We start from the raw sequence: 13669 nt of genomic DNA on the forward strand, positions 1-13669 counted from the left end.
ACATCTCCACGCTTCCAAATACGCAGAGCGGGAGCTGCCCCCCGGGGGGCCGCACAGATGCACAGAGGGCGGGGGGGCGGCACGACCCCCACCCCCTGAGCGGGGGCGCCAGGCGCCGTGCCTGGCACAGGGCGACCCTGGTTCTGTAAGGGCAGATTAAAGCAGTAATGCGATTTGCGGGAGGTGCCTGGGGGGCGGGGAGGTCGCCCCTCACCCCCCTGCCGGTGTGGGTTCGCTAATTCAGCCCTAACGAAGCCCCCAGAACCGTGCGTCACCCACACGGGGACAGCAGTCGCCCCTGAACTGCGTGTCAGCGCGGAGGGCCTCCTCTGCCCCCACCTTTGGTCACAGAACTGGGACCAAAGGACAGAACCAACCCACGGACTGCAAAGAGCGAAAACAAACAACCCAAACATTCGGGCAATGAAAACAGCTGTTGTTAGAAAAGGTTTTGGCATCTTCAGAGAAGAGCTGCTCAGTGAAAAAGCGGCCGGTGCGTCCGGAGCCGCCCTGGCTCTCGCAGCTCGTCCTCGGCCTGCGGCACACAGGGGGTCCCGCCCAGCCCCCACCTCCAGCTCTCCTCGCTGCCTCGGCCCCCGCTGGCTGCAGCCGCGCCGGCAGCGCTGTGTTTCCGCTCCAGCCCCGCTCCCACAGCCACCGTTAGGAGGTGTCGGACCCCGCGGCGCTGTCGGCCACCTGCTCCGTTCCCAGCGCGGTTCCCTCGCCGTCCTCTGAGCTCACACAGCTGCGCACGCCTTGCTGATGCTGTTCCGCTTCCCCAGTGCCGTGCTGGGCCGCTGCTGGGCCGCTTCCCCTTCGGTGCTGCCCTACGGAAAACAGAGCTGAGCTGCAGAAGCTGCACCGTGCAGGAAGGGCGCAGCAGCACAGCTGGCTCTGAGCAGCACCCGGCGCCGCGGCACAGCAGGACAACGCACAGGGCTGCGATGGGGATGAGAGCAGAGGCTCAGTGCAGCCATTTCCCCGTTGTGCCCCGTGAGGCTGCTGGCACCGGGTGCCACACATCCCCAGAGCCGCTGAGCAGCACCAGGCCGGCAGTGGCTTGTGGCTGTGAGGCTCACCTCACTTTCCTCCACGTCGTTCCTGTTTTGCTCTGCTTTCAGCCTCTTGGCTGGTGGCTTTTCTACTCCTTCTGCATCGCCCCTGTCCCCAACTGCGGTTTTCTCTGCAGCCCAAGCAGCAGCTACAGCTGGGAAACCAAGAGATGACAGAAATGCAATGAGCAGCTGGGGCCTTCCAGCCGAGGAACAGAGCTGTTCTCAAACATCCCCTGTGCAGGCAGCCCCAGGACCAGCTCTGGGCACTGCCACAAAAACCCTCTGAGAAGTGTGTTCTGAACCTGATAACACGGGCAGCAGCAAGAACCACCCAGCCCAGGAGAGACAGACAGTGTGAGCACCGAGGGCAGCAATGCCCCACAGCTCACAGAACGGGTTACAACCAGGGATCGTTTGTAGTAATTTGGCAAGCAATTCTGATCAATTAACAGCTTTAGAGGACTGCTTTCCATTCCCGAGGCCTGCAAGCAGACAGCAGCGATGTAACCCTCAACACCGGAGCTCATTTCCTAATCCCTTTTCCTGCTCCGATATTAATCCACATCGGCACGCAGCCCTGCGGGCGCTGAAGGCTCTCAGGAGAGCAGGCCGAAGCGCCCTGAGGAAACGCAAACACGGAGCAGCTCTGGAGCTCAGCCCGGCTCTGTGCCCCACCTTCACACCTTGCGCCCCCAGCCCAACCCCCACAGCGGCCGCGCAGTGAAGGCCGGGGGGCCTCGGATCTCTGCTTAAGGAGGCCGACGCGGCTCCGCGATCCCGTTCTGCTCAGCTCCGGTCACGTTCAGACAGAGCTCCACGCGGCTCCCAGACACCCGGCAGCTCCGTGCCGCGCGCCCAGCAGCGCCCTCGCGGTGGCGAGCGGAGAGGAGCAGCGCCGCCCTGCCCTGCCGGCTGGCTCCGGGCACAGCGGCCCGGGGAACCGTCGGCCTTCAGGGCCGCAGGGCCCGCTGCCGGCCCTCCGCTCCTGCCCTCCCGCCCGTCCCGCGCGGTGCCGGCGAGGCCGGTTGGCTGCGGGCTGCCGGGGCGACGCCGTCGGTGCCGATGGTGACGACGCGCTGCCCTCTGCTCCTCTGCGTCGCCTTGGGAAATGAGGTCAGTGCCAACAGGAAAACAACAGAAGTCAGCGTTTCCGCCTCTCTTCCTTGAATTGAAACCCAGGCCGGGTGGCCGAGCTCAGGTACGACCTGGGAATAGCGAGCCTTAGCGAGAGTGGGGGAAACAGCACAGCGCGCCGAGAAAAAGCTCTTTTCTGCAGATTAGCGAGACCAAAGCATTAGCATTCCAGCTCATTAATTAGGAGGACTGCAGCTGGAAGCAGCTGGTAAGCAGATCTTCCTTCATGACCCTTCCCCGGCTCTGAGGTGATGATGGCAGCCGCTGCCCCGGGTTCTGAGCAGACAGCAGGCGGGACGGCACGGCCTGCAGGGAGTGGGGACAGCGGGGAGCTGCTGTGTGCTGGGAGCAGAGGGGGGACATCCGAGCACAGGGCTGAGAACCTCCGTGGCACTTGCACAGCTCCAGTGACCTCAGTTTGAAGCACTGAGCTGCGGAGAAAGAAAGACCCAAAGGGGAAGGGTGGTGTGAACTCTGACTGCCACGCTCCTAAACGCGACCCGGCTCAAAGGGCAGGCGAGGCCCTTTCCTTCTCCCCCCTCGGTTCAGTAAGGGAAAGTACAGTCACTGCTGCAGCGATCTGAGTGTGATAAGCAGAGCTCAGCTCCCCAAACAATGCTCCTTCCTCCAATTGACCGCAGCGATTCCTATTCAAAAGCAGACTTTGTAAGAACGGAGCAGGAAATCTGAGGTTAAAGGGTGCAAACAGCCCTTTATTGGCACGCACACAACCTACAACCGCCCCACAGGCTGAAAAATCAGCACTAAAAAGATCCTGCACCTCACCCAGCACCACAGGGGAGTCCTTTCCCCCCTGCAGCCCATCTGCTGCCCTCGCCCTCGATTTTAGGAAGGTTTTGAGGGACCGATTTGCACAGAACGCTCCCAAGGCCTGGGCTGCGCACACAGCTCGCAGCAGCCCATAATCGGATTCCTCGCACCGGCCGAGCGCTAATTCCTCCGTCAAACCCCTCCAGGCTGCGGGATATTCGTAGCGGTAAAAGGGTTGAAGGGCCGCCGGCGGCCGCTGATGCCCTCTGGTGGGAAACGAGGAGCGCAGCACGGAGCAGCGCCGCCGGTCACCGCGGGGCCGAAGGAGGTCGGCCGGGATCCGAGGAGCGCTCAGGGGAGGACGCTGCGCCCAGCCTGCGCTCAGCCGCCCGCCCGTGTGGTGGGAAAGGAGCAGAGGTTTGGATTTCCCCAAACGCAGTTAGTGACAAACTCTGGAATTACCCCAGCCCCCGTTTGGCTCAGCCTTAACTGAGTGCTTTCCCACCAAAGCGTGGCTTACAAAGCAATGAGGAACCGAATTACTGCCACCAACACAGGAGCCACGAGCACAGTGTGCGTAACGCACGTCCGCAGGGCTGCTCATTCTGCAAGGACTTTCCCTCTTCTCCTTGCTCAGCACTCGCAGATCGTGCACCCAGCTCCTCTGCAGCCAACAGAGAACAAAGCCAACACCCCCCAGCAGCGCTGCAGTGCTGAGGGTTTTGCACAGGCTACAGCAGCCATTCCTCTCTTGCAATCATCCTAATCCATCTTCTGAGGCTCTGGAGCAGCCCCACAGCTGAGCTCCGCCACACACAGCGGATCCAGCCTCCTGCGCGGGCTGGGAATCACCCAGCAAAAAGAGAGAAAACTCTTGGGCTCCGTGGCCAGAATCCAACACCTGCTGTGCGTGGTGGCTGCCCTTCCTGCACCCAACATCCGTCTGCCCTCTGCTGCGAGCACTCTGCACCCCTGCCAACGCAGGGACGTTCCCACACAGCCCTGTGACAGCAATGCGGAAGGGCTGCGGATCTGCAGCGTCACACCGAGAACACGGAGCCGCCAGGGAAAGATTCCCTCAGAACCATCGGCTCAGTTCTCCCTGCAGCTTTGTGTCAATCACCAGCAGGTTCCTCCCCCGTCAGCCTACTTGCAGGGTCACCGGGTCTCCGGATCGTTCTTGTCCAAAGCGACGTCAGGGGGTGATTTATCAAACTTGCCCAAGGCGTGGACATGGGCTCCGTATCTGACGAGCAGCTCCACCACGGCCCGATGGTTGTGTTCTGCTGCCCAGTTTAAAGCAGTCATTTCCAGCATGTCCTTGGCATCCACAAATCGTTCTGAAAGAGGAACGCGGCCCATCAGGGTGCTTCCCGCAGCACAGAGCACCGAGGAGCAGCAAGAAACCCTCAGGGCTCAGCCATGCCCTCAGCCTGGGCTGTTCCTTGCCAGGTGTTGTGCCAAAGACACAGAACTGACACGGTGGGTAAAGAGGTAACATTGAAAGAGCTGCTCTGAAAGAGGCTGAGCATCACAGAGAATAAATGGCAAACAAGGAGTCAGGACAGCATTTAACCTCCGAGCGGCTCCCCAACCCCAGCAGTGATCCCTCATAGAGAGAAGGCAAACCTCGTAACTCCCGCCAAGGTCAGAAAAGGAGCAGAACCCAAATGCCACCAGTCCTGCAGTCAGCCCCGCAGACAACAGCGTCTCTACTGATCCCAAACCACGCCAGCACCCAACCATTATGGCAGCACAGAGAACCACTGCATTTTCCCCCACATCAGGGTTACGCTGGCATGCCGCTCTGTGAAAGCCCAGCTTTAAAGCCCATCCATTCACTCTGACAACGCTCCAATTGTCTACACACAGTGTGCAGGCAGGCCGTGGGCCGTGCAGGGCAACAGCAATTCCAACTGCACCGAGGCCACAATGCAACATCTTTTTATTGCCTTCAACTGCTTCTCTATGAAACTGCTGGAAGCTCTAAGAGGGCCTGCTTTTAAATGAAGAATTCAAAAATGAAGCGCTGCAACACTGCACACAGAGCCACCAGGAGGCCCTGCAGCAGAGCCAAGCGCAAACCTCAACCCCACTTCTCACTGGGCAGCGTCGCCTTTGGCAGCTCTAAAATCACATCTTGTATGTCTGCGTTGGGAAGAGCTGTGAACTTAAGTGTTCAGCTGGAACATGCAACGCTTGAGGTTGGGAACCAAGAGATGTTTGGCTCACTATCACGAATGCATCAGTGCAGGCTGGGGGCTGAGCTGCTGAAAGCTCTGTGGGTGCCGGCGGCCAGCAGACGGACCACGAACCAGCAGCGGGCCCTGCTGGCCAAGAGGGATCCTGGTTCCCTCTGAGCTGCAGCTCAGAATGGGGCCGGCAGGGCAGGGCGGCGCTGCTCCCCTCCGCTCTGCCACGGGGAGGCAACGGCTGCAGCGCTGAGCCCAGCACGGGGCTCCCCAGTTCAGGACAAACCCGAAGTGCTGGGAGAGCCCTACAGAGACGGTGGGGCCTCAGCACCTCCTGATGGGAGCTCCGGGACCGTTCACCTGGGGAACAGCTGGCTGAGAGGGGTCTGATCAGCGCTGATCTGAAGGGCGGAGCTCAGGAGGAGTGCCGGGCTCAGCTCAGCACAGGGTAAGGGGCGGTGGGCTCAGCCTGGAGCCCAGGGAATTCCGTCTGAACATATAAACTTTTGTGCTGTGAGGAGAACGGCGCAGAGGAATTGAAGAGAGCTCTGGAGAGATCCAACCCCGCCTGGACGCAATCCCGCTGCAGGGAACTGCTCTGGGGGGCTTTGGAGCGGAGGACCTCCAGGAGTCCCAGCGCCGCAGTTGTGGGATCCTCCGAACGCTGCAGCTCATAGGAACCGCTGCAGAGCCCCAACCACGGCGCTTCGTCACACAGTCACCTCCCTCAGCGCTCACCTACGGGGCTGCACCGAACCCTACGGACCCCCATCACCCCTCAGGGCGAACGGGCCCTCCCTGCCCCCACCCCAAAACGCTCTGAGGACCCCCATGAGAGACCCCTAAAGACAACCCGCACCTCATTGTCCTCCCATCGTCCTCCCGACGCCCGTCCCTCACCGTTCCCTCACACCCCACAGCTCCACTCACGCTCTTCTCGCCCCCCCCGGCTCTCAGCCACCCCCACGCCCTCCTTCCCCCCTCACAGTGGTTCCCGCCCCTTCCCGCCGCGCGCACGCAAAATGGCCGCCGCGGAAGGATACGGCGCGCAGCGACAAAAGAGTCCGCCGGGAGCGGAGGGAAGGAGATGGGGTCTGCAGCGGGCACGGGGCGGTCTGAGGGGTTCCTCTTCCTTCTTTCTCCTCTTTCTTTCCGACTACAGGGCGGGAGAAAGGTGCCGAGAATCCTAGGGGCCCACCGGGGATTATTTTCTGGAGCGGAAGGATCTCAGTTTACCTCACGCAGAGGGAGCGATGAGTCCTCATAGTTCCGGCAGAGGCGTTTGGCGCCAACTATAAAAGGGCGGCGGCGGCCGCGGCTGCGGTTCTGTGAGGGTTGGGCTGCTTTTGGTGCGTGCGGTGTTTGGGGGAGCGGGGTTCAGAAATGTGCGATTTTTGCCTGTAGGGTTTTTTTTTTTTTTTAAAACTTGTATGTTTTACTGCTGGCTACAGCGCTGCTTCGGTGCGTTCCTGATCTCTGTGCCCCGTGTTCTCTGCTCCCATCCCTCCTTCCCTCCTCTGCTTTGTCCTGTCAGTTCTCTGCACCTCCAGGCAAAGTGAGGCGCTGTTTATTCATTTTTAACCCGCAGTGATGATTTACAGTTGAAGTGGGCGCGGTGTCTGAGCCCTGGAAGTGATCTGTGTGGGGGGGGTTTATGGGGTGGAATGCGTTGATGGGAAGGAACCCGTAGAGCAGGACCCAAAGGCTGCGGGAGCTGGGTGACCCACCGGCTTACAGATCGTATCCTGAGCCCCAGAGAGCGGCGTGGGGCCGGAGATGGCAGCCTTATTCCTTCCCATTAAAGAAGGTGCTACGTGGAGCTGAGCAGCGCAGCACCCAGCGATGCGGTCCTGGCACTGAGGATAGGAAAGGAGCAGCACTCATAGGAGGACATTCAGCCTTTATTGGCAGGTGCGGAAGGCGGCACAGGGAAGCAGCAGTGCCAGAGTGCCGGCACAGCGGCTGTGTGCAGTGTGGGGCCGTGGCAGAAACCAGGACAAACCTGACACAGAGTTCTGTGGGGGCGGGGGGGGTGAACACAGCGGGCGGGGGGCGAAAGGCGTCGAGTTGTGGAGGAAAATGGGGCGGCGGCTCTACTTTGAACCCGTTTTTCTCTCTTTCAGGCAGGAATGGGACGCAGCTGTGTTGACAGGATGCTGGTCCTCCAGTGGCAGCTGTCTGCAGATGCACGGGCTGTGCCTGCTGCCAGCAGTGGAGGTGATGCTCCTCGCGGATGGCTGGGCAGCCCCACGTGAGTTATGGGCTCAGATTGGCACCCACTTTTCCAGCCCGTGTTTTGGAGTTGGGATTTTCCACCTCTGCCAGCAGTGCATCATTGTCAGAGGTGCGGCTCTCACTGGGGAGTTGTGCCCAGCTCTGGTGCCTTCCCAGCGCTCTGACTGCCACCAGCCGCCTGCCCCTCTTTTTTTTAGGTCACTTTTGGGATGTTTTGCATCACGGCTTTCCTACGGCTTCCCATGGCACTGCATCCAACCCCAAACGCACCCACAATGACAGAGCTGCTGTTTGCTCTCCCAGAAAACAATCTTGGGGGGGGGGAAAAATAAAACACCACAACCAAAGCACATAAAAATCCGAAGCGAGTGGAGCTTTGGTTCCTTTTTCTGATTTCAGCACAGCGCTGAGGAGCGAAGCAGACGGGTTCCATCCCAAGGACAGCCTGGCTCCGCTCGCCCCGCCACGTTCCCAGGAGGGATGGAGGAGGTGAGGCGGTGCCGCAGGGCTGGGCTGAGCACAGGCTTCCTTAGCAGCGCCCAGGGGTTTAAAATAAAGCAAAACCAAACACCCGACACCGCACAGAACCAACGAAACCGAACCCTGGCGTGCCTGGCAACGGGGAGCAGGGCGTCAGATGAGGTCGAATTCGAAGGAGCTGAGGCTGGCGATGGGCGCCCTCCAGAAGTTGAAGCTGCTGAAGGGCAGCAGGCTGTCCTCCTCCGCACGGCCGGGCTCCTGGGCCGCCTCGGGCGCTTTGCCGTGGGGGGCGTAGAGGGACCCCAGGCCCAGCCCCTCCAGCTCCGCCAGCTCCAGCCGCGGGATGGGCATCCTCCAGTAGATGAAGGAGTCGTACTGACTGCTGATGGTGTCCAGCATGGTGGGGCTGCTGGGGAGGGGAGGGGTGACTGTGCTGCCGGCAGGTGAACCCCAGCCTGAAATGCGGCTGAGAAAGGGGGCAGCCCCCCCAGCCCCCCCCCAGCCCACAGGGCTTCCTGACAGCTGGGGATGGGGAAAGGGGATTGGGGAAGGAGAAAAAGGGGGCCGAGGAAAAGGGGGAGCAGGAAAGTAGGGGGGCGATGGAGGGGGAAGGAATAAAGGGAATCCGTAGGGGGGAAGGACGGCACTGTGCGCTCTGCGGGTGAGGGCAGGAGCCGGGTCCCAGGTGAGCCCCTCCCCAGCAAAAGGCTCTCGCCCCATTTGTGCCCCGATTCCCTCCGTGTGTGTGGCTGAGCCCCCCCCGAAGCCGTTACAGCACCTGCAGCGTGCTGCTCCTCCTGCGTGCCCCCGTTTCACGCCCTGAATCCAAGGAGATGACCGAGATGCTGCTCTGAGCCCGGCCCCGGGGGGGGGGGGGGGGAACTGACGGCTAAATTTGGGCTCCCCCGTGGATGTGGAGGGCGATGAAAGGCTGCCGTGTGAGTGCAGCTCGGGGGGGGGGGGGGGGGCACAGCCCGGCAGCGCTGAGCTCAGAGCGGAGCGGATTAAAAATAATCGGGACCAAAACGCGAGAACCCCCCCCCCCCCCCCCCCAAGACCCTAAAGGTGCCCCCGGCCCAAACCGTAACGCAAATCATTGGGAAAAGGCGAGCGATGTGCAGAGCGATGTGCCGTCACCCCAAAAACCCGCACCCCGTGCCCCCCCCCCCCCACCAGGGCCGTACCTGCGGGGGGCTGCGGGTCGCTGCTCCTCTTTGTGCCTCCGCGATGCGGCGTCGCTTTTGTCTGTTGGCGCAGCCGGGTCTGCAATGCAGCCCCTCGCAGCGCCCGACGTGGGGGGGTGGGAAGGGGGGGCGTGGGCAGATGAGTCAGCAGAGCCCCCACCCGTGGGGCGGACAGATGGGATGCGGGGGGGTGGAGGGACGGAGGGGCGGAGGCGGCCCTTCGGGGGGCATCGCCCCAATCGCGGCCTCCGGCAGCGGCTCTCCCTGCGGACGGGGCTGCTGTGGGGAGGTGGGCAGGGGGCCGGGCTGCCCGTGTCCCCAAAAAGGCTTCGCGGCGCTTCTGGTCGTGGAGCAGCTGACAGATTTCGGCTTTGTTTTATTTTTGGTGCAGAAATTGACGTTGAGGTGGAAAGCGGCGCCAGGAGGCGAGCGGCCCGGCAGGGCGGGGGGCTGCTTCAGCCTGAGCGAAGCCCCCCGCCCCAGTGAGGCCCCCAGCTCAGCTGGGCACCCCAAGCCCCGCACAGCCCCCATCCTCACCAACGGCCCCAAACGGCTCCGCTGAGCTCTGCTGGGTGACCCCAGCTTTGCTGAACCCCCCCAGTCCCTCTGGGCTCCCCATCCTTCACAGCCCCCTTGGGGCCCCCAGCCCAGCTCTGCTCAGCCCCCCCAGCTTTGCGGGATCCCCAAATCCTCCCAACCCCCCCGGGATCCCTCAGCCCTCCCTGCACCCCGAACCCCCTCAGCAGCTCCACCCCGAACCCTCAGGGACCCCACAACCCTAAGACCCCCCTCGGCCTCACCGGCTGCCCCCAGTCCTTAGCAGCCCCCCAAGACCCCCATCCCCCCTCTGAGCCCCTCCAGCTCAGAAGGAATTTTTCCAACCCCATCGCCCCGCCCCCCCGCTGATCCTCAGGACCCCCAGCTTTGCCCTGCAGGACCCCCAACCCCCTGCAGCCCCCCCCCCAAGACCCCCCATCCCTATCGCCACCCCCGGCCCTGCAAAGCGTCAGCCCCCCAAATCCTTACGGAGCCCCCCACTCCCATTCCCTTCCCTGCCGAGCCCCCAAATCCCCCCGACGCCCCCTGCACCCCCAGCCCCCTCCATCCCCCATCCCTCACCCCACGACCCCGCACCCCGCTCCGCGATCCCCCCCTTCCTCCCTCCCCCCCCCCGCCTCCCGGCCTGCAATGCTCGCTCTGTCCGGGGTTGGAGCTGCGTTCCGCTCCGGGCCGCGCCGCGCCGGGAGGAGGCGGAGGAGGCGGAGGGGGAGCGGGGCGACCCGGAGCTGCGGGGCCGCGGCGGAGCGCAGCCAGGTGGGCGGGGGGCGGCGGGCGGGGGGCGCCGCGGAGGGAGCGGGAGGGGGGAGCGGGGCCGAAACCGACGTGGAGAGGAGGTGGAAAAGGGGGGGGAGGGGGAGGGAGAGGCCTGGCGGAAGAAGGCCTTAAAAACAGCCCGTAACGAAACCCCCCCGAGAGCGGTGCGGGTGGGCGCCGTGCGGTGGGACCCCCACGGGCAAGGGGGGGGGATCGAGCCGCCCCCCCCCCCGGAACGAAGCCCCTCATAGTGGGCCCCTATAGGGCCGCCCCACGGCGAGAGGGCCGCGCTGGGCCGGGCGCGGAGGCTCGCTCTCGATGGAATCCCTCAACGCGGGGGTCCTTCCCGCAGCCCCCCCCGCCCCCGCTGGTGGGGGGGCGCCCCCTCGTCCCACCCCGGATGGAGTTTGGGGGTGGGGGGGATCCCTCGGCGCTGGGGGTCGGCGGTGCTCCTCACGTTACGCCTCATGGCGGGGATCCGGCCCCCCCCGCCGACCCCAACGCGACCCCTCCGAGCTGGGGGGACCCCCTGGGCACCCCCTCGTTGGAGTAGAGGGAGGGGAAAGGGGACGGCCCAGAGCGGCCCCCGTGTCACCCCTTCGTCCTGGGGGTCCCGATCCGGTGTTCCCCACCCCTCCCCCCCATCAGACCCCCCCGTCCTCTCTAAGAGTGGGGGGGGGGGGGGGGGGGACGGGACACTGAGGGGTCGGCGCCTTTATTGGGGTTTTGGGGTCTGGAGCCCGTGGGAGGCCCCGCTCAGTTCCCCCCCCCGGTGACGCAGAGCGGCCGAGCAGTGCTTTCCCAACCGGGAAGTCATTTTGTGAGTGCCGGGCTGGGTCTGCCCGAAGGCATTTCCCCTTCCCCCCTCCCCCCAGTGACACTGGCGACTTTTCCCCAGCCTCGCAGCCCCCAAAGCTTTGCACGCGGAAGCTGAGGCCGGGCGCAGCTCATTGCACGGTTGGGCTCAGGAGACTGGGAGCCCTGTGAGCTCATCCCGAGCCCCAAACCAGGGAACCGGGGGGGAGACCTGAAGGCCTGGGGGTCCGGGTGTTCCGCTGTTTGTTTGGGGAGGGGGCTGCTGGCGGCTGCGCCCCCCACCCCAAGGGCACGAGGCGGTGGTTGTGCTCCGCTGGACTTCGGACCAACTCCGCGCTGCTGCCGGGCCTCAGAGCAGAGCCGTGCCCCCCCAGCCCCTCCAACCCACCTCCCCCCGCCCCGCTCCGGGGCTGTTTGTCGCGCTCCTGTTTGTTTCTTCCCCCGCCCCATTTGCTCTCTGAGCCGAAGCGGAAGAGCTCAACCTCCGGTCCCTTTTCGGAAATTATTTATAGCTCCTTGCTGGGGGGGCTGCGATTCACTGCCGTGCCCCCGTCCCATGGCAGCATCCCCCCACGTCCCGCACCGGGGGCACAGGGCTCCGGGTCGCCCCCACTGCGTGCCGTGGGTCAACGCTCAGCGCACTGAGGGTCAGGTTGGGGCTGTCGGGATGCCGGCTGCCCCCTCCCCCCCTTCCCGAGCGCCGTGCCTCAGTTTCCCCGCAGCGCCTCTCTCAGCCCGACCCCACTGCGCCCCATTGAGCTGCGGTGCCACTCGGGGACAAATCCTTCTCCCTGTCCCCCCCTCAGGTGCCTCCCCCCCCCGTCCCCATGGAGTGAGAGCACACGGGGGTCTCTGCAGCGGCGCAGCCCCCGCCCCGCCGGGAGGAAAGCTGGAAGGCACCGCAAATATGAGCGACTTCTGGCACAAGCTGGGCTGCTGCGTCGTGGAGAAACCACAGCCTGTGAGTAGCTGCGGCGCTTTGGGGGGGCAGGATGGTGCTGGGGGGTCCTGGGCGCAGGGGGGCTGACGGCCTTCATCCCCACGCAGAAGAAGAGGAGGAGACGGATCGACCGCTCCATGATCGGCGAGCCCATGAACTTCGTGCACCTGACGCACATCGGCTCCGGAGACATGGCTGCGGGCGAGGGGCTGCCCATGGTACGGCTGGGGGCTGGGGGCTGCCGCGATCCCACCCTGCGCAGCGGCTCCTTCCGCGTGCTGCCCTTCCGGGGGGCTGCAGCCCTCGGGCGGCGCGGCGGCGTTTCCTCCTCAGTGCCGGGCGCCCCGGGTTGGTGGAGCCGTCGCCGCGGTGGTGAAACGTTTCTCCTCTCCCTGCAGACAGGCGCAGTGCAGGAGATGAGGTCCAAAGGCGGCCGGGAGCGGCAGTGGAGCAGCTCCCGCGTGTTGTAGCATCGTGAGTACAAAGCCGGGCAGGAGCGGGGAGCCCTGAGCGCCCGCTGTCCCCGTCCGAGGCGCGCTGCTAATTAAGGCATCCAACGAGGCGCCGCCCGGGCAGTTTTTTAACCTGCCGTCTCTCCAACTTTGCAGGTTCTTGGCTCTTTCAGCCCGAACTTGAACTGCCTGATCCCCACACCGGAGGAAAAGCCAACCTGGAGCGCTCGATTCCCGCGGTAACTCGTGCAGGCGGAGCCCCACGGCCGTCCCAGCAGCTCTGGGTCGCCCCCCGCAGGTCCCCCCTTCCGCCGATGAAGGGGGCAGCAGAGCAGCGCAGCCCGCACCGGGAGACGCCGCGCACGGCCACGATGTGCCAAATCCTCCGCCTTCTCCCTTTCCCCACACTCCAGCCGGCGCTGCTGTCTCCCACGGGCCCCTCCCGGCGCTGCCCCCCACGCCTCGGTTTCCCCGTCGGACGGCAGCGGGGCGGGCTGCGCTGCAGGGGCCGAGCGGGGGAGGCGCCGCGGAGCCTCGGAGCCCCGGCATCGGGCGCCCTGCAGCTCCAGCGCTGCCACCGAGCCGCACTTCCTCCAGCCTTCAGCCGGCATCGCCGCCAGCGAGCCTCCGCCTTCCTTCTTTTGTAGGAGATCTTTTGGTTTTTTTAAAGCTCAAAATCCCCCACTTGGCCTCTCCCGCTACCGCCAGGCTTTCACCGGCACCGGCTGCTCCCCCAGGAAGGAGGGACTCTCAGGTTCCCAATTCAGGCGCACGTGTACATAGTTCAAATCGCGCCGGGGCTGAACAGGAACAAGATGAACGAGAGGCCGGAGCCACGCGGGCAGCCGAGCGCCCCTTCCCTCCCCTGTGCTCCCGGGCTGCTCAGCCTCACGGTGAGCGCGGATGCTTGAGTCAGTTTTTATCCCCCTGGAAAACCCACTGGAAAAACAACAGAACCCCACCTTTGAAATAAAATCTTGTGCTAGGCAGAGATGGGGCCCGCGGGCGGCCCAGGCTGTTCAGTGTGGGGGGACGCGGGGCTGGATGTGGGGATTTGGCTCCGTCACACCCCCAACCCAGCCCAGGAGGCTGCGCA

The 13669-nt window shown here is 64.3% G+C and overlaps 2 protein-coding genes and 2 long non-coding RNA genes across 10 annotated transcripts; 2 read left to right on the top strand and 2 right to left on the bottom strand.

The window, feature by feature from the left end:
* Nucleotides 1–419: 419 nt before the first annotated feature.
* On the bottom strand, nucleotides 420–5300 carry LOC128071895 (uncharacterized). Of its 3 annotated transcripts, none has more exons than XR_008202039.1 (3): nucleotides 4111–5300; nucleotides 1080–1207; nucleotides 420–827 (listed from the first exon to the last, which is right to left on the bottom strand). It is a non-coding gene; the product is annotated as an uncharacterized LOC128071895 (long non-coding RNA). The 3 variants fall into 3 exon arrangements; XR_008202040.1 differs by lacking the exon at nucleotides 4111–5300 and adding an exon at nucleotides 1335–2065; XR_008202038.1 differs by lacking the exon at nucleotides 4111–5300 and having other exon boundaries at nucleotides 1080–2067.
* A 175-nt stretch (nucleotides 5301–5475) lies between these two features.
* Nucleotides 5476–7707, top strand: LOC128071894 (uncharacterized). 5 transcript variants are annotated; one of them, XR_008202035.1, is made up of 4 exons: nucleotides 5476–5610; nucleotides 6315–6501; nucleotides 6957–7063; nucleotides 7276–7707. It is a non-coding gene; the product is annotated as an uncharacterized LOC128071894 (long non-coding RNA). The 5 variants fall into 5 exon arrangements; XR_008202034.1 differs by lacking the exon at nucleotides 5476–5610 and having other exon boundaries at nucleotides 6251–6501; XR_008202037.1 differs by lacking the exons at nucleotides 5476–5610; nucleotides 6315–6501; nucleotides 6957–7063 and adding an exon at nucleotides 6070–6244.
* Nucleotides 7036–9166, bottom strand: MLLT11 (MLLT11 transcription factor 7 cofactor). Its single transcript, XM_052665055.1, has 2 exons — nucleotides 9052–9166; nucleotides 7036–8273 (listed from the first exon to the last, which is right to left on the bottom strand). The coding sequence occupies exon 2, from the start codon at nucleotides 8264–8266 to the stop codon at nucleotides 8021–8023; it is 246 nt and encodes an 81-aa protein (XP_052521015.1). The 5' UTR covers nucleotides 8267–8273; nucleotides 9052–9166; the 3' UTR covers nucleotides 7036–8020.
* Nucleotides 9167–10227: 1061 nt separating this feature from the next.
* On the top strand, nucleotides 10228–13564 carry CDC42SE1 (CDC42 small effector 1). The gene is made up of 5 exons (XM_052665143.1): nucleotides 10228–10365; nucleotides 11988–12142; nucleotides 12229–12339; nucleotides 12520–12595; nucleotides 12730–13564. Exons 2-4 carry the CDS (start codon nucleotides 12089–12091, stop codon nucleotides 12589–12591), a joined length of 237 nt encoding a protein of 78 aa, XP_052521103.1. The 5' UTR covers nucleotides 10228–10365; nucleotides 11988–12088; the 3' UTR covers nucleotides 12592–12595; nucleotides 12730–13564.
* Nucleotides 13565–13669: the final 105 nt, after the last annotated feature.

The sequence above is a fragment of the Tympanuchus pallidicinctus genome, unplaced genomic scaffold, assembly GCF_026119805.1.
Source record: "Tympanuchus pallidicinctus isolate F22 unplaced genomic scaffold, pur_lepc_1.0 scaffold61, whole genome shotgun sequence".
NCBI lineage: Eukaryota > Metazoa > Chordata > Aves > Galliformes > Phasianidae > Tympanuchus > Tympanuchus pallidicinctus.